Raw genomic sequence first — 25411 nt, 5'->3', positions numbered from 1 at the left:
TAAAAGTATGTATGATTCGTGCTGAGATCGTATCGGATCAATATTGGTATTGGCCATTAATCAAGGCTGCAATATGGGTATCGTATCAGAAGTTGAAAACGTTGTATCGGACATCACTAGTTCTACACATATATATATATATATATATATATATATATATATATATATATCGTGAAACCCAATTTTATTTATTTTATTTTGTTTAAATGTTATAGATAGATAGATAGATAGATAGATAGATAGATAGATAGATAGATAGATAGATAGATAGATAGATAGATAGAGTGGACTGTGACTGGTTGTGGCGGTGGTGGGGGCTGGTCTTGGAGCACTGGGAGTGAGAGTGGGCGAGCTGGGATAGGCTGGGAGTTTGGTAGAAGCAGTGAGTCCACACAGTGCTGGGACCAGGCGGAGGGAAAGTGTGGGGGAACTTCCATCTGAGAGATTATTAACTTCTTCTGTGTGATCGGCTGAATGTGGGACAGGAAACTGGCCGTGGATGAAAACGGGCTTTGTTGTGAGTAGGAGCCGCTGATGACATAAAGAGCTTCAGGCTCAACTTTTCCGCTCTGATCGCTGTAGGAACCAAAGCTTTTGTTTTGAACCGGAGCTGCTGCTGCTGCTGTACAGAGGAGACCATAAGACACCATAAAAAGACACCATGCCCCGGCGAACCGTGCACGAAGTGACCGTGCAAGACGTCCAGAAGCGACGGAACCCAAACAAACACTATGTAAGTCCGTTTATCCGACAACCATCAGCTTTTTTTTCTGCAACTCTCCTTTTTTTTTTTTCTTTTTCTTCTTCTCTTCCATTTAAAACAATGAGAGTGTCAGATTACAATCCACCAGATGCTGACCATCACTTTAGGCCAAGTGGTTTTTAACTTACTTTATGATCAATAACCTTTATTAAAATCAGATTTATTAACCCCTATTTATGGTATACGGTAAAAACTCATCAGATTATGTTTTTATTTATTTATTTTAATGAATACCTACGTACTCTTCAAATGTCCTTAGTGTTCCTCAAACTAAATTCCATCAGTGTTTTGTTATAGTAGCCAAATCCTCAAACAAACTGTCAATTTGTAAGTGAATGAATTAATATTCACATGTCAAACATATTGGTCTATTCATACGGAGCGCCCCTCATTGGCCATTTTAGGTGACGTGATAGGTGCACCACGTGACTTAAAGTTCCGTCATTTTTATTTTAGCGCATATTTATTTTCCGCTACCCCGCTAACCCTTTTATTTTAGCCCTAACCCAAGAAATACCCTAAAATGTTGATTTTTTTTTTTCATATATGTTTGTTTAAAAGTGGAATTTGCAGTGTTAAATGTGTTATAATGACAAAAGTGGGATTCAAACCCACTCATTAGCGGAATGAAGGATGTTTGAGTGCGGCGCCTTAGACCACTCGGCCATCCAGAAACATTACACTTGTGTAGAAAAGGTCCAGAAAACGTACCCCATATCAATAGACACTTCGATTAATAGTCATATGTCAAACATATTTGCCCTAAGCTAGTGGTTTTCAGTATTTTTTTGTCCCGTGTACCCCCTTCGCATTTTTGTCAAATCATGTGTACCCCCTCTTCATATCAGTACCCTCTCTCCATAATGTCATATGCTTTTTCATTTGTGGAACAGTGGGTTCTATTAAACCCCTAACTGTCACTCAAACATTGGTTCCTAATGCTTAATCTACAAATTCAAAACAGTGAGTAGAATTTAAAGTGGAATTTGGTTAAACAACAACTTTTATGTGATTGCTTCAATAGTAAGTGAATCTCCTGTGTAAAATGTAGCCAGTTATTGCCAGAAGTGTGGTTAAAAAATGGCCTCTACAGCATAAAAGAAACCTTTTTCAATAGTTACAAGAAAATATAGTATTTTATAGAGCAATAATCATGTTAGTTTAGTTTAATTGTTTCACTTTTTAAATCTTTCCTAGTATCCCCCACAATGGTGCTTCTGTACGCCTAGGGGTACACGTACCCCTATTTGGAAACTACTGCCCTAAGCTATATGTAAATGTCTGTGTTACCTCACAAGTGAAGGTTGACTTGAAGTGGTCCCACACAAGTTATTCCAGCTGCCAACAAACTAAGTCCTCGAACCACCCATACTAATCCATGTCCTGGAGACGGGTTCAAATAAAGGATCTAAGCTTTGTTACATCTCAGGATCTTATTAAGATGGATGGATGGATGGATGGATGGATGGATGGATCTACTCTAACACTCATTGGTTCATTATCCAGCAAAGATGACTTAGAAAGAGTGGGACAATAAATCTTACGACAAAAAATCGCAATAATAAAAAATCACAAGATGTATAGTCAAGTATATGGTTTAAGTATGTCTACAGTTAAAGTCGAATAAAAGCATGGTCATTTTTCCAGTTGCATTTGTTTTTCTCCATTTCTTTCTTTACAAAAATATCGCAAGCCATGTGTCGTCTATTGCAGTGTTTCTAAAAAAATGGGGGCGCGTGTATCCCTAGGGGTATGCGATGGTACTACACGGGGTACTATAGAGAGAGCGATAGTGTAAAATTAACAAATAAAGTGTCAGTCTTAGTCCCACCCCAGGCATGATATGACCATAAATGATAAAAACTATAGAAATAAATCTATTCATTAGCCACTAAATCAGTGTTTTTCAACCTTGGGATGGGGACCCCATGTGGGGTCGTCTGGAGTTTGTGAAAAATGAAAATAGACTTTTGAAATGTTTTAATTATTTTTCTTTTTTTTTTCTTCTTAAAACAACACAATCTTAAACAACTGTATTGGGGTCACAAACCAAAAAAGGTTGGGAACCACTGCACTAAATACTGTTTCTTTCCACTTACTGTATTTACCAAATGAGATTCTTTAAAATATGTGTTATTACTCGTTCATTCCATCATTGTGCTCTATGGTTGTTTTTAAATAGTTATGGAAATAGAATTAAGAGGAAGGGGGTACTTGAGCCAAAAAAAGTTGGAGAACCACTGCTTTATAGTATTGTGTTGTGAACTCAGTGTATCGTCTCATCTCTATAACTTGGCACAGCTTTCTGAGGTCATTGCATCTAAAGGAAATGTTTGACAAAGGCATTGGTCTTATCATCACCACATGTTGTTTTATGACTTCCATGAGCCGGTGAAATCCACCTCCAGCTATCAGAATTATGATACCGTAGAGTAGACGTCTAAAAGCTGAAAGTCCCAACACTATCCAATAATCTTAATTATTTGGCACTAACTGCTGAGCCTGTGTGGGTGACACTGACAACAGTGTCATCATAAGACAAAGCTACTGTATTTTGCAATCTGTATGATGTAATATAATGGAGCTATTATGAGTTTTTGTCCAGAATTGCCCCAGAGGGTCTAAATGTGGGCGAAATGTCCCGCATATGCAGAAAGCAACAACTATGACATCATGTAACAAGGAGTTGTTGCCAAGGTCTTAGCTGGTGTTGGTGTCGCTTCTGTGCTCCTGTTGTGTGCAGTTCTGTTTCCCTACACGTTACGTACGTTGATTGGCTTTCATTGACATGCTAAAAACCCAACAGATCCTCGACCGCTGTGACTGTTGGAGGTGAAGGACACGGAGTTCTCGTGCCTTCTCCATCTGTCTCATGATGCACTCTGCTGTAATATTTGTTGTTTATTTGTACACAAGGAAGAACACGACAAGTGTAGGTCCATCTATAGAGTTTAGGATATTTCTGCAACCTATTGGATTGTTACTTTTTTAAAGAAATAATACCTCATGGAAACAGGCCCTGTATGTGTATGTTCTGTACTAGGGGTGTCCCGATCCGATATTGATGTTAGATATCGGTCTGATATCAGCCAGAAAACAGATATTGGATTTTATCGGACTACATCTAAAATCTCCGATATATATTATATTATTCAATTGTAGAATACTGTAGATATTATGTTGAAGGTTAAAATGTATGTAACCAATTGGTTAATAATAAATGGATCAGTTTTTCTCATCCCTACTGTTGCTGACTATTGTTCTCTGTTTGAGTAACATCACTTGATCAAACCTTTCCTAACATTCCACATTACAAAATAAGTAATAAAAGTATGTAGGATTTGTGCTGATATCGTATCAAATCGATATCGGCATCGGCCGATACTCAAGGGTACAATTTGGCATCGTAACGAAGTAAAAAAAGTTGTATCGGGACATCCCTATTCTCTACCCTTTTTTCTTTGTTTAACATCACTGATCAGGTCACTGATAATGTTCTAAGTTTTGAAAAAAAATCTAAATAAAAATGTTCTGAAAAAAACGAAATAATACCATGATTGCAGTACGTTTTTAGTTTTTTGTAGATTTTTTTATGACATGTTTCACAGGAGAAAGTAAATAAAAAGACAGAAAAAACACAAATTATTGTGTAAATGACCAACTAATTCAATGAAACTCTACAGTATTTGCCAGGACTCATATAGTTTCCTCATGCTTATATCAAATGACTGCGGTTACTTTAAGGAAATTGTTGAAGGAATTCTTAATTTTTCCAAAATTCTGCAATTTTCCTGAAAGTATTCCACTAAAGTTCTCCAAATTTAATAAGTAATGGTTACAAAGTCAAGGAAATTGAAGTGAAATTCCTGCTGGTACTAATATTTGTCATACATTGCTTGGATTTTTTCGGTGCCTTACGTACATTACGTGTCGTTTATATGTGGAAGTGCAAACTAGGGCAAATTATTGTTGAAATTGAAACACAGAAAGGTCCAAAGTAGGTTCCCCTACCCGGGAAGCGCATTTCTTTTTTAACCCATAAAGATTATTGTTTTCTTTTCAAGTCTAGACACATAAATTATTGATAGAAGGAATCACCAGTAATATTGTTATTCTCATAAAGACGCCCTTCGTGCTGTATTAGCTCGCTGCTGTAGACTTTACCTCCACAGTTGGAGCTAAATGTACTGTCCTGGAAAGAGAGTGAGTCCAGGGGAGATTCTGGGCGTGAGGCCAGCAGTGATCAGTCAGACACAGTGAGCCACGAGCCTCCCTGCCTCCCCGTACTTCTTCTGTTCCATAGAGAACCAAATGAAACAAGACTTGTCCTCAAACTAAGGTCATATTAACAAGGTGTGATCCTATTCTGATGATAATCAAAGAAGTTAGACAAGTGTTTTTTTACATGTTTGTGCCTCTCCAGTTGCATTCGACACCTTGCTGAAACAATGATAGTCATCATCCAAAACAAAAATCATTGTTTTCAATATAAGATTTTCTTATTTTTCGAATTTTTCATTTGGATTAATTACGACCTTTTCTTCGGCCGGAAGTGATTCCACTGCACCATAAATTAAACCTATTGATTTTGTTTGTCGCCCTGAACTTTTAATGATATTGACTTTTGTCTGATGAGGAAAGGCAAATCAGCTGTTTGGGTTTCCCATTGCGGCTCACATACGTAAATAGTTCACATAAACACAGGCCTTCCTGCGGATCCTTAACAAGTCTTAAAAGGCAATAAATTCATGAATTTAAAAAAAAAAAGGTCTTAATTGTCATTAAAATGTCTTACGTCAATTTTTGAAAAGTCTTAAATTTTAACACATAAGTATGATTTTATGATTGTGATTAGTCTCACATTTCAAAATAAATGGTAACATTCTTTAAAAAAAAAAAAAACATAATTGGTGCAATCATTACAGCAGAACCAACTACTAAACAGTGACGTGGTTGCTGCAGGACTGCATGACATGTTTGTAGCAACTTTCAACAACATGGGGAAAAGTAAAAAAAATTTTTTTTAATGGCTTTTATTTTTTGTGTTTTTGTTGTTTTATAGATTTCTGGTTATTTTTGTAGAAATCTTGTGTGTTTTTAGAGTGATTTTGTTTATTTTAGACTGGGTTTTTTGTGTATTTTACTGACATTTTGTGTATTTTTGTGTTTTTATTTTGGGGGCCGTCAGTTGCACGTCTGCACAAGACCCTGGAAAAAAAAAAAACCTGAATCCTATATAATTGATGTGTCGGTTTTTTCCTCCAATTGTGAAAATGGTCTTAAATTTAATTTCAAATGGCAATAAAAAAAAAGTCTTAAAAAGTCTTGCATTTAATTTGATTGAAGCTGTAGGAACCCTGGAACAGTTTAAGTTCTCTATGTTCCACTAAGTTCTACTTTTCCTTCTCCAGGTTTACATTATCAAAGTTTCCTGGAGCGATGGCAGCACGGAAATCATTTACAGACGCTATAGCAAGTTTTTTGACCTGCAGGTGAGTGAAGATGTTCTTATTGTCTGATTTCTTTTGAGTGACATCATCATCAGCACCAAAGATACTCATCAGACAATGAAAGAAGAGAGCATTGGCTGTTGACGCAGAGCTTCTGCTCCACCCAATGGACAGTTGTAATTATATTGTGTGAGAGGACGTGGAACAGTGATGACCACAGAAATGTCTGAGTCACTTTTGGACGTCACACTAACGGGGGGGGGGGGTTTCTCAATGATGGATTTTATTTCCTTCCTTTTTTCTTCTTTTGAAGGTGATGAGTTTTTGTAGATGCAGTAATAATTTAACAATAAAATCATCCAGAAGGTTCAAAATAAAGCTAGTCAATGCTAGTATATGACAATCGCATGATCACATTAAACATGATTAAATAGTTAAAGTTATAATTTGAATGATAATGTGCCCATATACCACATGTGTCAAACTCAAGGCCCAAGGGCCAAATCTGGCTCTTTTTTATTTTTTAATGCAATGCATGTTTTGTTATTTTGCAATTAAGTAAATTTATTTATTTTCTTGCATAATTGTGACCATCGCCATCCCAACCTAAGGAAGGGTAAGAAACACTTTATTATAGGGAGGATGTAAAAAGAGAGGGAAGTGTTACACCTAGGTGAGGGGGAAGGGAACAGGAAAGAGGGAGTCAGGGTAGGACAATGGAAGGGGTGGGGAAGAGTCGACTGTTTTAAGGTGAGAGAGAAATGTGATGTTATAGTTGTGCATATTGTGCGTATTGTGTTGTGTAATCAGTAATCAAATTAAATTGCACTAATTACACAAATATCTGTCCCTTTAAAGCAACCAATTCGGCCTGCAGGAGAAAGTAAAGAAGAAACATGAATCATTGACTAAATTAATTATTATTAGTTCAGTTTTTTCCCAAATCTTTCAATTTTCCTGAAATTATTTTTGAAAGATTAATTAAATTTAAAAAAAAAATGGTCACAAAATCAAGAAAATGTATTTGTTTAACGGTATCTGTCACTTATTGACTGGACAGGTTACACATTATACTTTATTTATTATTTATACATGGAAGTACTCGGGGGCCACATGTGGCCCTCGGTCTAATTTTTTGCGGTCCCCAAAAATTGGTTTTCAAGAAGTTGGAAGGAATATAAAGCCTAACATAATACACAAAATAACTCCCAAAACACACAAAGCAAAAGCAAAATACACAAAAAAAATGACTCGTAAAACACAAAATGACAACACAGACAGACACAACGACCACTTAAACAAATAAAATGACTCATAAAACACAAAAAACATCAACAACACATTACAGAATAGCTCCAAAGATGCACAAACTGTCAACAAAATTACACAAAATGACAGGAAAATATTGAAAAAAACCAACAAAAATACCGAAAGTGACCCCAAAAAGGCACAAATTGACAACATAAATGCAGACAATGACAGAAAAATACACAAAATTACAACAAAAACACAGAAAAACAAAAAACAAAAAAAAAACACGCATGACTAAAAACTGACGAAACAACAACACTACAGACAAAGAAAAAAACAATGATAAAACCCTGTATTAATGCTCAGATCAGTCATTATTCTAAAAGCTAACTTAAATGTTGATAATGTGGCCCTCGGATCCGATACAATAACGTTTTTGTGGCCCCACTGTGATAGAGTTGCCCATCTCTGCTATAAACTTTTATGAATTTATTTTAGCCTTTGTCTGTATTATTCTGCTGTAAAACAAGGTATTGTCCACATTGTTTCTATTTCTCTTCTCATTTATTCCCTGAGTATTTTTCTGAGCACTTTTATCGTTTATAATTCTAGCACATTCTGTGTTATATGAGTGGTGTACAGCCCGATGAGCAGATAGGATGTATTTTAAGATGGGACATCCCCTTCTTTGCTGTTCAGCTGCTTCCTGCTGAGGTAATAGCGCATGTGGGTGTCCTCTGTTAGCTGTGACAAAAAAAAAAATAAATCACCCTATTACTACACTACCATAGCTGCAACTATGGTCAACTCAAAATGTTCAGTGTATTGAGGTTGAATGGCTAATCTGTAATAATAGCAGTACGTTCCCAAGTGATTATCCTTGTTTATAACATTGTAATAAGAATATAGAGTTGAAGCTTTCTATTTAATACAATGCTAAAGATCTTAATAGGTTCCTAATGTGAAATATGAGTGACTAAAGTATTGCAAGAGCAGTATTTAAATTGCCTCATTTCCATTTAGATTTGGCTTGGTTATATTAAAGCTTCCATATTGTTTTTGGCTGACCAAAAAGAAACGTCCTACGTGTCTTTCCAGAATAATGACATAGATGTGAGTCAGCCAGATCTTCTCATCACCATGTGGTCATTTCCTGTAAACTCGTAGTGTTTCCCTCCATCCTGTCCTGGTTTCCTGTCACCAGGTGCTCTGATCTTTCTCTGAGCTTTCCTGATTATTCGGTCAGTTATCTACAAAAATATGAGTAATAATGTAAGGAGTAATGTTGAAATGTCACTGCTGGTTAGAGTTTCGTTTATGTTTGGTGATGTCTAAATGCTCACACCAATCACACACAAGCTTCTTTTGTAATTCTTTGGGTCAGTGAACCTTGTTCCATGCTCTTCTTTAATTTAAGTTATGCAGGATTCCCACGGCCATAAAATTCCTGGAAAAGTTATGGAATTTGAAAATCAGATTTTCCAGTCTTGAAAAGTAACTGTTTTGGAATTATATCCTATTTTAATTTAATGTTTAAAATCCAACCTTTGCTATTAGTATGGGACATTAAGCAGGTCCCTTAACCCGATCGCCTTGTGTTGTACATCGCTTTTAATAAATGTGTCTGCAAATTGAAATTGTAATCTTATAATAATTAAATATGGTAGCACTTTGCTGCTAACCGTGGCACACTATCAGACCCCTGTTACACTAGTACATTGGAAATGCCCGCTCATTTTTGTACTCTAATGGTCTTTAATAGATTTTAGCAGTTTAGAAATAAGTCATGGAAATTTGGTAATTTGGTAAATATTTTTTTTGAAATTTGAAAAATAATTGTGGTAAAAGTGTGGGAGCCATGTTATTTTAGTTATTTAAAAGCCAAATAGGGCTGGGCGATATATCGAGTTTCAAGATTTATCGTGTTTTCTAATTTGGCAACATGAAACTTATAGTACATTTATATATTTACAGCTTATTTTGTTTTAAAACACTTAGTTTGGGAGTCGATTTCACTACTCCTCAGAACAGCATTAAAAAGCACAATTAGATGGATTTCTTAGTGCATTCTAACCCAGACCTTCCCCTAAACAAGTCATTTCGAGGATAAAAAGCCAAAAGTGGCACATTTTGTTATTAAATGTGCCTGTGGGGCATTTTTCATCAGAAAATTTAACTTTGAACTGTCTTTTGGAATTAAAATTATTGAGATATATATTGATATCTCCATTTTGAGAAAATAATGTCAAAATTAGTTTTGGTCAGCCCTATCATCAAATGTATAGTTCCTTTATTTCCTCATTTAAAAGCAGAAAAATGGCTCATTTAGATTATTTTTTCTGTGTCAGCGCTTGCATGGTTGCCTGCAAAGGGTTAAAAGTGACCTCAGACACAAGTGTGTACAGTGAGGGAATGGATAGTTGGGCCATACTGTAGGCATGTTGCAAAGAGAGCAGCCATTGTTAAACTTATTCAACATTCTGGTGCTTCCCACATTGTGCTTTTCATGGGGCATAAGTTTATTGCTGATGATGTAAATGGAGCGGATATAGACCAGACAAATTATAGCCTTTAAAAGATGGATTTACTCTGTGAATCAGCATGATTTTTCAAGATAAGCAATGTTTAAAGGTTTACAGGGATGTTAGACGTATTAACAGAGCTGAAAAACAACACGTGGACTATTTAAAAAGAGACTAAAACTTTGGGTTTTTTCCCCACCTTCTGCGATGCTCATTTAGTATTTAAGAGGAGTAGAACCTTACAAACTCTCTGTGGTTGTGTGATTGCCTATAGACGCTTGAAGCATTTAGCCATTACATTATTGAGTCTCTTGGCAAATGAAAACACGGTCCAATGTTAGGAATTATGATGCAGCTGTAGCACCGACCATTCTCAGCAGACAATAAGTTACTGCAGAAGTGGGTTAATTGGTAGAGGAAAAAAAAAGATTGCATGTGAACTGGAATTTCCATGTCTTGCAGTGCATTATTTGACCTTTAAAAGCCAACTGATATGTCGAGAAAAGTATGAATTCTTCTTGGTTCCATGATGTCAGCGGTGTTAAAAGAACGAGCTCACTCTGGTCCGAGTGGTTTTGATTACAGAGTGGGTGCACGTTTCAGAGTAGACGCAGAGACTGGGGTGTGCCTGCACTCCCCACACATGGGAACAATTACAGTGTGTGGGGTACTGGCTCTCCTGTGTTTGTCCCTATTCTTCCCTGTCTGGCAGTCTCTGTGTTTACACTGTCCTGTCTGAGGTGGTAGTGTGTGACTGAAGGAACATGTGACTCTTGAAGTCAACCATTGATTAGATTTCAGTTTAATGATCCACACCCAAAACTTTTTTTGGAACTCCTAAAGACATCAAAACATTACGTAAAGCATATAAACATGAAAAGACATTCAAACCTCAAAGACTTTGAATCAATGCATGAAAAATAAATCTTAACCAGAACAAAGAGGTCAGAGCACATTAGTCCAGTTTTAATGTATTTACTCCTCAGAAAAGACTTTAAAGTTCTGCTGCTGGTATGAATGGGTTTGGTCCAGAATACATCAGTGAGTTGTTAGTCAGGTATTAATCCAGCAATAATAATTCCAGAGTGTCGAATTATTACGCAGAAGTCAATAAAACATCAAAGCGATCAGCAGACACTTCTGAAGAAGACTGGCAGTTGACAGTCGAAACATGTCAGGAGATCAAAGTAAATTTCATGAAAAACAGTTGTCTGAATAAATGAAACCTTGATATATTATTCAAAAATTACTTCCTGGAATTATTTTGCGAAAGTCAACTCTTTATGTCAAAAAGTCCACGATGTGTCTTTAAGTCTGAACTAGAACATACTGTTGCAGTAGCAACAGTAAAAACGGTAAAATAAAAAAATAAAAATAGTTGCCTTTTTTAATCCATTCACATAATTTACACTCCTGCTTGTGGATTGTTGCTTGATGCTGTATCCGTTCAGATGTCCATGTACTTCTAGCATGTTCACCAGAAGAAGAAATAAAAGCTGTCTCTGGCTCATATATTATCTTGGACACCAGTTGCTCAGTGAAGTAAAGCCTTAAGGAAATAATCAATTCATCAGATTACCATGGAAAGGAACGAAGGCGGAAATAGTATAATCTCATTACGAGCTTGATCTGCTTCAGCGTGTATCGCCAGCTACAGACCTTCCTAATGTTTGTGGTTTTTCTTGGTCAGAGCAGAGTCAGACAAACCTAAAATGAAAATGTACTTTCAGGGTCTTTGGTTCTTGATAAACTTTGCTTTTTGTAAAAATTTACATTTTAAATTAGCTTTCAGTGAAAAAGAAACAAAGTCCTTCCTTTTACATCGAACTCGGAAATGGGGAACTTTTATCACAGCATGGGCCACAAAAATGAGATTGTCTGATCTGAAGGTGACGAGATGAACATTCATGGCAGTATTTAGAATAATGACCGATCTGTGCAGTTTTATGTGCTTGTGTTGTTGTGTTGTGTTTTTAATTCATTTTAATGTATTTTTCTTGTCAGTTTTGCACATTTTTATTGTCATTTTTTGTAATTCTGCCATTTTGTGTGTTTTTCTCTCATTTTGTGTTTTTTCTTGTTGTTTTGTGGAGGTTCATTAAGTGTATTTTTGTTGTTGTCAAGTATGTTTTGTGAGTAATGTTGTGCATTTCCATCATCACTTTGTATATTTTCTGTCATTTTTGTTTTTGGAGTCTTTTTTTTTGTATTGACCTTGAGGGCTGCTCATATTTAGTTAAGGGGCCACATGTGGGCCCCGGGCCACTAGTTGGCCATGCCTGACCTAACCTATATATATCTTTTAATTGTGTTGCTTTTCACCTCATTCTTGCAATATGCAAACTCATTGTTTCCTCTGCTTGATCTGGTAAACTGTAGTTTCATGAAGTTTTTCCTGCTAATTAATTTCCCTAAAGAAAAGTGTGTTGACTTACTGTCAAAAAGAGGGTATTAACTGGTCAGCATGGGATAACTCTGGGAACTCTGCTTACGTTAGTGTTTCAAATTATGGAAACAAAACCGTTCCACTGTGTCATTGTGTGCCATGCTGCTGACAGCTCCATAGCTACAGTAAGGCACCAAGTAAAGGGGAAAACCATACCATCTGCTCAGTGCATTCCTAATCACTGGCAGAGCTGCTTTTATTGGCCAGATTCCTTCTAGGAACATTTTCTAATAAATCAGCATTTCCTTCCCATACTCAGCTGTTTGAGTTATTTTTGTGTGACTGCGGAAACATTGTGCGTTCATAAGTCAATAACGATGTGATTTCAGATGGAGTTGCTGGATAAATTTCCTGTTGAGGGAGGGCAGAAGGACCCAAAGCGGAGAATTATTCCTTTTCTACCAGGTAAGAACATGGAAGGACATGGAATTCCTTTCTTTTTTTTTTGTTTTTCACCTTAATTTTAAACTTTCATATACACACACTCGTGCACATGCACTGACAGACTTTTCCACATCATTTAAAATAAACAGACAAACACATTGTTCTCTTTAACAACCCACACAAAGAATCCTAAAGCCATATGATGCTTTTCCACGCCTTATCCATTACATTCTACTGACTCACCATATTGTTACCATGTGAGCCATGGTATGTAGACTAGGGTTGTAATTTCTATCCAAAACACTAGATTTGGCTTTTAAAGACATACCCTGAGCAAATGAGCTCTAAAGTATCTTCGGCTTACAAACTTGATCCATCTAAAATCGAGCTTCGAGATCCTCTGAAAGCCATCTCATTTGAAGGGCTGTAAAAGCCTCACCCATAGACCCCCACCCGTGTTTTTTCTTCTAGACTGGGGATAGGTGTGGCCAAAAGATTATTGTTATGCTCGTGCTGGTCTGGAACTCATTGAGAGAAGACGTACATGCTGTTTTTGTTGGACTGGAAAAAGAGAGGACTGAATAGAAATGGATTTTATCATCATGTCCTTTTAACAGACAAGTTTTACCTTCCATGGATGGACGTCATTATCCATTGCATTACATCATAGTGTCTACTTTCTTTGGGCTTTTAATGTTAAAGCCTGAAATCTAGGATGTACTTTCAAACTCTTGGCTACTTTCCGATAATGGTCTTACCTTTCTCTTTGCCATTTGCCCTCTATGTTAGAAAGTGATGCTAAGCTGCCAAGAAGCTGTAAAAGAAGATTAGAATCTGGGTGGCAGCCTCCTGAAAAGATACCGTGTAATAGCATAGCTGTGTATTGTGTTGCTGAGGGAAAAAATAAATGGTGTCCACTGGGTTTACAACCTAATAGAAAACAACATGATCTCAAGGATTGGCGATCTTTGAGGTAGAAAGATGACGTTAGATGGCTTCTATTGAGACAATTTGCAAATTGAACTTGGGTCCAAGTAGTTCAACTGTCTACTGAACATATTCACTTTATAGTATGTGTGTATCCTAAAGCTTTGGCTCATTTTGATCCAATCAATGATTTGACCTCCAAGAGAAACTTCCATTAAAGTTATTCTTCTTCACATCCAAGTTAGAGAAGCTCTTTGGTCTTTTCAAAATGAGACAAAATGTGCAGACAAGCAGTTTCTAGTTTGGAAAAATACATTTTTAAGACATGGGTTCAGATGGGATGCAGCAAAGGGAACAATTATTGTCTGTTTGGAGTTTCCATGTTCTCTCCATTAGCTTTGGTCCTCAAGTTTCTGTGATTGGACATCGGCTAGGCTTGGCCAAAAGTGCCTTTTAAAAAGAAATGTGATGTTTATGCACAATATTCAGAGCTTTAAAACAAGCCCATAGTTGGTCCTACTGGATCTATCCAATGGGGAGTTTCAAGTCATACAAAGAGTATGAGGGTCAAGCCCTAGTAAAACAAATGAACTGACATATTTTCAAATTGTACACACGTATTTTCATTCACAACTTACTTGTACTTTGGAACTCAACTGGAAATCTAAGTCTCACAATTCATTTTTCCAGTTTTCTGTGTGTGTGATCCAGTAGTTCCCCAACAACAAGCTCTTTCTTTCTACAAACTCACTCGTCTCAGAGAATAAATAGTTTTTTGGGTTTTTTCATCCTTTGGTCACTGCTGGCTCTGTTATTTGCTGTTAAGTCTAGCCGGCCTCAGCCGTGGCTCCAAGGCCACGGCGTTCTTCTCCACCCTCCTCCCTTCCCTTACAGACTCTTTTCATCGTCTGCATCCGTGAGCTGTCCTGCATACAAAGTGAGCTGTGTTGAGTCAGTTCTTCTTGCCTGACCCCAGAGAGCCTTGGAAAACCTTCAAGAATGCTTTCTGTTGAAGGAGTGATGAAGGGAGGAAAGCAAGAAGGAGGCAAAAGTAGGAAAGTTGAGGGAAAATTTACATCCAAGGTGACTTTAAAATCTAAAAGATGCTACCAAGGCTTTGTAATTGTTTGATATCTTCTTTTAGTTCTAAGCTTTGGGATTTCTTTTGCACAGAGCTCAGGTTGGTTGAGTTGTAGGTAAAAGAAACCCTGACTATTCAAAGCAAACCCACACATGCTTATGGAAAATTTGACTCTAGCCATGATAGAGCAATGCTAACCAATAAGGGTCGTTAATTGATCATTCGTGACTTTATTATTGACGATTGTGAATTATTATGTTGATTATTACAATTTTCAGTTTGTATTACAAACCAGGCGCTTCTTCCTAATTTGGATATTTCAATTACAATTTGAGAGTCGTTAATGATTGAAAATGAGTTTGTAATCGAATCGAGACTTCAGTCAATGGAATCAAATCAGGAAATTTGGCTGATTAACCACACTGACTAACCAAAAGTATTAATATTAGTAATTTATCAATTTCCTTTTAACCACCAACACTAGGCCCCTAGCGGACTGGGGAGGTACTACAATGGGACTGAAAGACTGACAGAAAGTGATAAAAAAATTATTGCAATATGTGATTAAAAATGATTTTACTCATCATAGTTTGGATCAGATTTAAAGGCTGAGGGTTGGTTTTATAACTTTTGGATAGGGAATGTTGACAGCCGTAATTTAAAATTGTGGATTTGTAAAGGAAAAAGAAACAAAGTCCACAGATAAGTTGGTTGTTCAGCAGCATTCGCTTGTACAATAATTTCATGTTTCAGCAGGTCTAATTCAAAAGATAACAGCAACGCTTATAGATTGAAGCAATACCACTCCCCCAAACATCCTTTTCTCTATTCAGGGTTGTGTTACATTCATGACTTCCTGCCTGACTGTGTGTAATTTAAAGCTGCCTCAGAACATTTACCTTATTATAATTCAGTGGGCATAAGACATGCTGGCTGTCAAGTTTCCTGTATTGCGGTCTGTTAGTAATCTGTTTTAAGATGTCTATATGCAGCCACTTGTTATTGTTATTCTGACCTCCAACACTTCTTTGTGGCTGTGGTTTAATGTGTCAAGACAAGCACTGAAAGAGACATTTAAGCTGCCCAGCATACTTTGTTTACCTCCTTAGCTCATCAACTATCTAACTGGGCTGTCTGCGTTATTGATGAAAACTCTTTGTTGTCTGCATGCAAATTAGGTGCCCAGGATTTATAAATGCCATGATATTTTAATGATCTTTTTTTAAACTTGTTTTCTACAGAAGTTTTTACTCATTTCCATTATTTGTCTTTTGCTGCCTTTCAGGGAAGATTCTTTTTAGAAGGAGCCATATCAGAGATGTGGCTATGAAGAGATTAAGGCCCATCAATGAGTACTGCAGGGTAAGTGTATTAGAGACTTAAACCAGTTAATCAGTCCTGTTTCAGATACCTAAAATAATCTACACTCAATAAAGTGCATGGATTTTTGATAGCCAGTAAGAAAATTACAAGAAAAAAGAGTTTCCTTTATCAAAAAAACATCAATGTTGTTGTAACGACGAAAAACTTGATGTGACAATAGTCATGTTTTGTGTCTGTAGTCAATTACTCGTACCTTTTTTACCCTTCTTTTAGTAGAAAACGTCAGTAGAGAATGCTTTGTGAACTCTACCTGCAACCTACTTGACTAAAATCAAACTTTTGTAACCCTAACCCTTACTCTAACCCTATTACCAGAGTTTCATGCTTCTTTCTAAACTAACTCTGTGCAAAGCTTTTGTGACAGCAGAGATCCACCTCACTGTAATGTCCTAAAAGTTCCCATGGGGCTTTGCTACACACTCTGACCTTCCTATAAAAAACATGTCAATAGGGAATATTGTGAAGGGATTAAAAGTGGTCAAACCTTTCTGTGATTCCAGTGTTTTTTGTTATGTTGTTCTTCTATAAAAGCTATATATATACTGTATATAAGTTGCTGTCTGCACATGGTAAATCCAAGGAAAGGGTGTTTGTTTGATCATTTAAAGTGGCTGACATATTCGGTGCATACTCGTTAATCACTGAACCTGAAGAAAAAGGGATGAGATGTGGGTACATGATATAGAAATGACCGTTCATCTAACGCCGATAGCTACTGCACCAGGTTGTCAGTTTATACATGCATATGATTGATATATAGTTGTAATTAGTCCTGTGATGGACTGGTATTCCTGCCAAGTGCACAGCACAGAGTCGGATGTTGTACATGCCCTATCGTCCTGGTACAGGATAGGGGAGTATGGAAGAAAAAACAAGTTCAAAAGTAAATGTATTTTTACTCGTGGAATTTAACTCCACGCAACCTTTGGGACACAAACCCACAACCATGATACAAAATCCTTTTGAGCATAAATGAGTGATATCAACCCTAGTTAAGCTGCACTAGTACGCAAAGTTGGAGTACATGTTTTCAGTTTTGGTTTACTAGTGCACAAATACACTTTACTAGTGTAGCACAATTGTTTACTAAAGAACAGAACTATAATTTCGCTTTACTATTAAGGTCTACTCATGATCTAGTGCACCAAAAACCTTTCATAGTAAGAAGAATAAAAAATGTGTTTACTTGCACTACTAGTCCACTAAAAATGACCCTAGTAGTACAAGTAAACTGTTTTTAGTCCTCTAGTGGTACTAGTAAAGCCAAAATATTCACTAGGCCTAACGTAAAGGAAGCATTACCAAATGCAGAACCCTGATTGGTTGTACTGTTTTTGAAAGCCAATGGCAAGCCAAAAATGACTTTCCCCCACCCCCTTATTAGCATATACTGTAAGGTTCACTAGTAGTACAAGTGTACCAAAGTGTACTCGTGCACTAGTAAACCAAAATTGAGTACATGTACAAATTGTACATGTATTGGAGTAATAGAAGAGCTGAACTACGGTTGATATTACGGTTATCAAATTTATGTCCAAACGGGTTTTCCGTAAGGCTAAGCTAATTTGCTAACGACTGTGATGTTTCTAGGTCAAAAAGAAAAATGGCTGAATCTTGAAAAACTCATTTTGTTCTAATCGGTAGTTTAAAGATGTTTTGTAGATGCTGTCACCAAGAAGTGTTTGTTTTACAACTTGAAGTTATAACATTTTGTCCACTGTTATCAAGTAGACATTTCCCTTTAAAATTCCACAACGTTGATGGTAAGACTTTGTACTTGAGAGGAGATTAAGGGTGTTGCTGTTGAAGTACGAGTTGTGGTGAACACAACTCAGCAGATTTCTGCCAAAAGCAAACTTGTCTGTGAGTTGCCTTACCTCAGTCAGCATGTCCACAACTCAGAAAGTTTGTTTTTCTACCTTTTGTGTGAACTTTGTCCTTTTTTTTTTGATGATGTTTTTGACTTTGTGTTATTGTGGGGTTGCCTGTTTAGCTTATCAGTCAATTTTAGCCATTTAAAGCTATAAACGCGCAATGTCTGCTCTGTAAAAACACATTCCACGTTAGAGGGAAGAGATTTAATGTACGATAAACAACATTTTAAGCTGGAGGGATGCTGCGTCATCTGAGGTTACAGGAATGTACAGCTTGTGTCGACACATCTTTAACCACTTAAGAGGAAAATAAGGGTAAGGGGGAGATGGGGATAGGTCACAAGGCCATAGCTGTAAGTGCTGATACTGCTGTTTTTGCGTTTTTCCTTATTTCATAGTGTTGTGGCGGTTTTGGATGAAATGAGACAGTGTAAAATTTTAAGGTTGCTGGTCAGATGCGGACACAGGGTTTATTTGGTCAATGGGTTTTGGAAGCAGACCGGTCTTGGATTCAGAGGTTACAGTGTGTTAATGAATTTGCCGTTGCATGTTGCTGATAGTGGTAGTTATAACAATGACAGAGACTCCGAGAAGAGACCTTGGTAAATGCTATTAGTGTACGATGGTATCTGGCCTGCTTAGAGCAGTCTGACCAGAACTGACCAGGATAGATTTTGTAATCACACATCACATAGAATAAGTGGATCTTGTCATGTAGCAGTTCGAACGGTATACATCCCAACATGAATTGTTTTGTACGAAAAGCAAAAGAGAATAGAAAATTAAGCCTTTCTTATATGTTTTTTTTTCTTTTTTATAGTAAAAAAGCTGACTTGTAAAATTTAGAAAATTACTGTTTCAACTGAAAAAACTTTTTTTATCACCTCCACAGGTAGTTCAACTTTAGTGGGTGAGATTGTATGTTTTTCTTTAGAAAATGCCAAGTCAGCCTCTCTGCTGTACAGCTGAGGCCTGAACCTGACTCATATGGAATTTCCCTGGTTGTGAGGGCCCCCTTTGGGATAAAAGAAAGGGGCATGGATATTGGAGTCGGGGATGTTGTGTGTTACCAAAGTTGCTCGGATACTGTGACAGCTGGCATGACACGCGTAGTACCAGCATTAGTATCGAATCAAAAAACGGGTTACAGATGCAATTTGTCGGAAGATGGAGGCAGTTCTTCCAAACCTCGGGTAGTCTTATTGAATTTGGAAAATATCATTAGAATCAAAACACAGAAATAAAGGGTCTGATTCCTCCCTTTGTCATTGCTGACGCAGCGTTTTTATTGCTGCATGTGGCTACAAGTGCAGAGATACAGCCAGGAGAGATAAATCGTTCACTCCCGTTTCATATTTTTCCTTAGGGATTACACATGCACACATACACACAAGCACACGTAATTACCTTAATGCTGCCTCCTGTAAAGAGCATCCATAAAGTCCATTTACTATAATGTACACGACAGGCACTTTAGGATGGATTTTGACCTCCAACACAGTCTAGAAGCTGTAGTCCTCAGGCTGTAACTGTCAAAGAATGGGAGAAAAATCCTGAAATAAAGCGTTGGCATTAAATTATTTGTTACGTTGTTAAATAGGAGATAAAGTTGCTTCTGTGCAGGGGTGGACTGGCCATCTGGCATACCGGGCATTGTCCCTGTGGGTCGTCAACCCAAAGTGGGCCGGTCCGGTTTGCTACGTTTTTTTTTTTTTTTGACGAGAGAGTGGAGGCAGACATGGTAACAGGAGGTCAAAATTGGTCCAAAAGTGGCAAAAATGTGGCAAAAAAGAGTGTAAAGTGATTAAAATGGGCCAAAAGCAGTCAAAAGTAGCCAAAAAATAGGCAAATGGAAAGGAACTAGGTGGTAGGTAATGGCAAAAGGGAGCTTAAATGGGCAAAATGTGGCAACAAAAATGGAAACAAGTGGTATTTGTTGTGCAGAAGTTAGCTTAGGATGAAAAGTAGCCTGAAAAATTATGAATTTATATTATAAAAGTATCAATAAGAACTTGCAAAAATGGACAAAAAATGGGAAAAAATTGATATTTCTTGGCTAAAGGTACCTTAACTCTAAAAAATGTTTTTGAACTTTTTGAAAAGGGGCAAAAATGGGACAAAGGAAGTTGCAAATTAGAAATAGGTAAAAAGGAGTTAAAAAGTGTCCCCCTTATAAGGTTCTCTGGGGGAATAATAATTGAAAATAATACACAAAGAGTCACATGTTGAGCATCACTGACTTAATAACGGCTTTCACGTGGTGTTGCTGATGATGATGTGCGCTGGTCTGGACAGAAAATACCAGGGCTGAGTTTTTGTCCCAGTCCACACCTGCTTCTGTGGAACAATTGGGGCAAAGGACATTTTGGGGTTTGGATGTTGGCTTGTGTTTCATATCTGTCAGCTCTAATGTTATATTATTATGTGTCGAAGTGTGAAAAGAACACTGTGTTCATATAGAGGACAAAACAGAAACACTTAGTAGTATTAAAATCAGTGGTAGAGGCCAGCAGAGGAAGTTTGATGGATAGCACTGAGCTGTACTTGCCAACAAACGGAGGAGGAGGAGTGGTCTCTTTCGCTCATAGGTAAGAAAGATTGTCTCCACAGGGTCATTCGTGGGAGCCGTTTTTGTCACCAGGTTTTGGGCGTTTAGCTGTTGAGGCAATTATCTGTTTCAATGCTTTGCTTTGGATCTTTAATGAGGAAAACATGAGTTGTAAAGAAGATAAAAGTCAGTATCTAGAGAGAAGATAAAGAAAGTGTGGCGGGGGGAGAAACTTCGTGTGTGGCTGTGGGTCTTTCATCTTCAGTCGAGCTGTCGGAGCTAATCAGGCTGATGTTAGTGAGCCTCCACAGAGACTTGAGGTGAGAGCGGAAGCCAGGCGAGACAGATCAATGAAGTGAGGTCTGGACCAGAGAAAGGACAAAACCAGCTGCTGTGATGCTGGAAACAGTGGACATGAGTAAAATAGTTGAGACAAAAATACAACATAGAGGTGTCCTGGTACAACTTTTTTTACTTTCGATACAATACTGATATTGCTGCTTTAAGTATTGGACGATGCCGACATTGATCCTGTCAAATCCTATATACTTTTATGACTTATTTTGTGTAATGTTATAAAAGGCTGTATCAAAGTGATAATATTCAGAGAACAATAGTCAGCAACAGCAGGTTTGAGAAAAACGGAACCATGAACCAATGGGCTACATACATTTTAACCTTAAACATAAGAATATTCTACTTTTGAATAAAACAACCCTAAATAAATCAAATAAATATATTTTAAAGCAGTGGTTCCCAAATGGCGACCGTGGATCAGTGGTAGAGTTGGTCGTCCAATAATTCAAATCATTGTTGTGTCCTTGGGCAAGGCATTTAACCCACATTGCCTTGTATGAATTGTGCATGAATGTTGGTGAGGGGCAGCCACGTTTTTTGTCAGTATGCCCCAGGGCAGCTGTGGCTACATTGTAGCTTACCACCACAGGTATGACCGATGTGAGTGACTGGTGTGGATAAATAATGCTTTCTGTACACGCTTTGAGTCTCCTAAAAAAAGTGCTATATAAATCCAAACCATTATAAAACTGGGGGCACGCCACCTGGGAGGGGGCCTTGATGTCATGGCAGGGGGAGCGCGTGGGGGGTGGGGGTCATTGAGTAAAAAAATAATAATCTTTGCACTCAAAGCACTTTATTATTAATGTTTTGAAAATATGTGACTACACATTGTTATTTTTATGACATTTGTTGAACAATAATCGCAATTTCAATAAAGGTAAAAAAAAATTTTACACATTTTGTTGAAATTCTGTTCTGATGGGGGTGCAATAAATTTGAAATTTTTCAAAAAAGGGGTGCAACAGAAAAAGTTTAGGAATCATTGCTTTTAAGTATAAAAAAGAAAATAAACACTAGTTTAACATAAACATAAGAATATTATACAATTGAATAAAATAAATTACAAGATGCTGAAAAATACCTCCAATAAAAACGAGTTATATATATTCTTCATGTGATATAACTTTTTGTTTCTTTGTGTGCATTAAAAAAAAATCAGATAAGAAGAACAGCTTCTAATAAATACTTTATTATTCTCATTGCATTGCAGAAACTAAGGACAAATAATCATTAAGGTCAATATTTGAGGTTTAATCATGTCATAAAATCATATTATAAAATGAAATTCATAGAAAAGGAAATTATTGACAAGCTGATTTATTGATCAGGCTCTATATCTGCCAGTTTGTGTTAAATTCACAATTTTTTCTCCTTTGTTTTGTGCACACAGGCCCTCATTCAGCTGCCAGTTTACATTTCCCAGTGTGAGGAGGTCCGAGTGTTTTTTGAAACCAGACCTGAGGACCTGAACCCACCTAAAGAGTAAGTGGCACATGTAAGCGCATGTCTTCATGCTTGTTTAAATTGAAACTCCTCAGCTTTACTTACAATGGTCCTAATTGTTTTTCTCTGCTCATGTCAAGTCCTGTCCTGCCAGCATTTTATCCTCCATTCTGCTGACAATAGACATTCATTTTGTTTTCTAACAAATCATATTTCATGTTAGTGCAGCACTAATGTGTTGGTTTAAACACTGGCTTTGCGTTCAGACATGTTGCTGCAGCTGACTTTGGGCACATTTGTTATTTTTATGAACATTTAAGATCATGAGCCTTCATTTCGTGCCACTTTGTCATCAAATATATGTTGTGTTGAAATTTTGTCCCAATGAAGTACTTACTTAACGTAGTGTTTTTTTTTTTTTTAAGATACATGTTGGGAATCCACTTTTTCCTGTGAGGAAAACATTCACAGAAAAAAATGTAGGGTTTAGTCTATGAGAACCCTGCTTTAAAAACCAACATTTTCATGTTGGATGCAATACAAGGTTTATTGATCTGATGATAATAATTTATCATCTGACAAAAAATAGTGAAGTTGAACATTAATGTTGGATAATCAACCCCAAAGTCACAACCTGGGGTTGATTGTGTTCTTCAGGTTTTTCTTCTTTTTTTTCATGAGTTGCATAGTGACAATAGGTAGGTTTCAGTTTACATTTGTCCTTGTTTGTATGTGGGTTAGTTCCTCCTTGTCTTTGACATTCCCTGTTTTGTCTATTTGTAAGTGCAGAGCGCATGCTGTGCTCTCACAGGTGAATCCTACTCCCCTAATTACCTTCCCTGTACTATGTAAGGTGTGCTTGCTTACAATGTTTGTTGAATTGTCTTTGTCTTGGATTAACTCCTCTGTTCAGCCACTCTTTTTGTGTAAGTAGTTTGGTTTTTGAGTTTCATCAAAGAGGACCTGTAGTGAATTTCAATTGCAAGCTCTATCAAAAGATCATATACGTATAATACTAGAGGTTTTGTTGGGCTATTTTCTCTAGAAGTCCTTTTAGAGCAGCCATGAATTAATTAAACCTACTATTTCCTCAGACACACTCGCCACCATTTGTGACACAATCCGTAACCAGACAACATGGTGATTTCGATAACTTCTGTTTAGCCACCATCACAGCACTCACTACGGTGGTCGTGGCAAATCCTGTGACCCAACCAAATGTAGTTTCGGTCGTGCTGATGGCTCAAGTCCGTATTTACTCATAAACTTCGGCCAAATTGTGTTAGCTACCGTTAGCCGCCACCTTCAGTGGCTGATGGTGGCTCCACGGATGCAGTAAAAAATAGACTTTCAGAAAATGAGTAAATGACCATTGATGAACAAATCCATTGTTTCCTATTGATTTTCAACTCATATCAAATAGGGAATAGATTTAGTTCAATCGCACGAAAATAGTGTCATCATCTTAAACAAAAATTACAAGCTGGTTGACCAAGACGACAAAGGACCATGAAACATTTTAATGGGTTTTAGTGTTCTTTGGTTGTTTAATGAAGCTTGAGTGTGTAATAAGTTGAAATGTCTTATATGTCTTAGATGAAAGGGTTTCAGTTTGTCTTTTTCATATATTAGTTCTCCTAAAGGTCACATTAACATTTATATGTATATTTAGCCCTTGCTTCCTATTTAATACTAGCTTCTTTTTTGATATATTTGATAGACATGATCATGATCAACTTTGCATCCCTGGATCCACTGGGTGAAGTCTGTCTCTGGTCTTCTGATGTAATTATCATGTCAAAAGCAGGAGAATGTCATCCATCAATTCTCTCAGTGCGAGTCGCCCTGTGTAAGCCAGAGTTCTCTCTGAAGGACAATTTACAGGACTCATATCTGCTGTAGAGATTAGATTTGAAATGGGCGCTTGTAACAGCCTGCCATATTGTCATCTGTAATGGGGATGGATTGAAGGTCATTTTGAGGCGCACGGAGTGTCGCACTCTCTCACTTTACTTAGATAACTCCATTGATGAGTGTTTAGGCGAGTATGCCTTCTACTAGAAGACTCCCAAAATGCATATGCACGACCCTATTTATAACATATGACAGAAAGAATCCCTCTGATTTAAACATTCATTTTCAGGGTATTTGTTTTTAGAAAAAACTCAAACTTTCACTACCATTCTTACTACAACATAAAGTGTTTTTAAACCTGGGAAACCTAATCACCACATCAGTTTACTGAGGATATATAACATCCTCATTATTTGTTTTCCTTCCATCCATCCATCCATCCATCTTCTCCCGCTTAGCCGTTTCCGGGTCGCGGGGGCAGCATCCTCAGTAGGGAGGCCCAGACTTCCCTCTCCCCGGCCACTTCCTCCAGCTCTTCCGGGGGGACCCCGAGACGTTCCCAGGCCAGCCGAGAGACATAGTCTCTCCAGCGTGTCCTGGGTCTTCCCCGGGGCCTCCTTCCGGAGGGACGTGCCCTGAACGCCTCACTAGGGAGGCGTTCAGGGGGCATCCTAATTAGGTGCCCGAGCCACCTCATCTGGCTCTTCTCGATGCGGAGGAGCAGCGACTCTACTTTGAGCCCCTCCCGAATGACTGAGCTTCTCACCCTATCTCTAAGGGAGAGCCCAGCCACCCTACGGAGGAAACTCATTTCGGCCGCTTGTACCCGTGATCTTGTTCTTTCGGTCATGACCCAAAGTTCATGACCATAGGTGAGGGTTGGAACGTAGACCGACCTGTAAATAGAGAGCTTCGCTTTTTGGCTCAGCTCCCTCTTTACAATGACGGACCGTTTGTTTTCCTTGTGCTTTATTATTATTATAGAATCGATTTTTGTCCGTTAACTCGCGCATCAAATTTAGTCTGATTTTTATGGAGCTGGTGTTCCAGGGTACAGAATAATAAGGACAATTCTGCTATCTTCTGTCATTTGAACTGTTAATGAAACACTTTTATAACTTGTTT

The 25411-nt window shown here is 37.5% G+C and overlaps 1 protein-coding gene across 4 annotated transcripts in view; it reads left to right on the top strand.

The window, feature by feature from the left end:
- The first annotated feature begins 384 nt into the window (after positions 1–384).
- Positions 385–25411, top strand: part of sh3pxd2b (SH3 and PX domains 2B) — a 36475-nt gene continuing 11448 nt past the window's right edge. For all 4 annotated transcript variants that reach the window (XM_028467044.1, XM_028467042.1, XM_028467043.1 and 1 more), the window contains exons 1-5: positions 385–733; positions 6175–6255; positions 12762–12837; positions 16110–16186; positions 22380–22471. In XM_028467044.1, coding sequence (XP_028322845.1) covers positions 662–733; positions 6175–6255; positions 12762–12837; positions 16110–16186; positions 22380–22471 — 398 coding nt within the window. In that variant the 5' untranslated portion in view covers positions 385–661. The remainder of the gene's footprint in view (positions 734–6174; positions 6256–12761; positions 12838–16109; positions 16187–22379; positions 22472–25411) is intronic.

Source organism: Gouania willdenowi, chromosome 14 (assembly GCF_900634775.1).
Source record: "Gouania willdenowi chromosome 14, fGouWil2.1, whole genome shotgun sequence".
Taxonomy (NCBI): Eukaryota; Metazoa; Chordata; class Actinopteri; order Blenniiformes; family Gobiesocidae; genus Gouania; species Gouania willdenowi.
The sequence above is the reverse complement of the archived record's forward strand: the minus strand, read 5'-3'. Positions and strand labels throughout refer to the sequence as shown.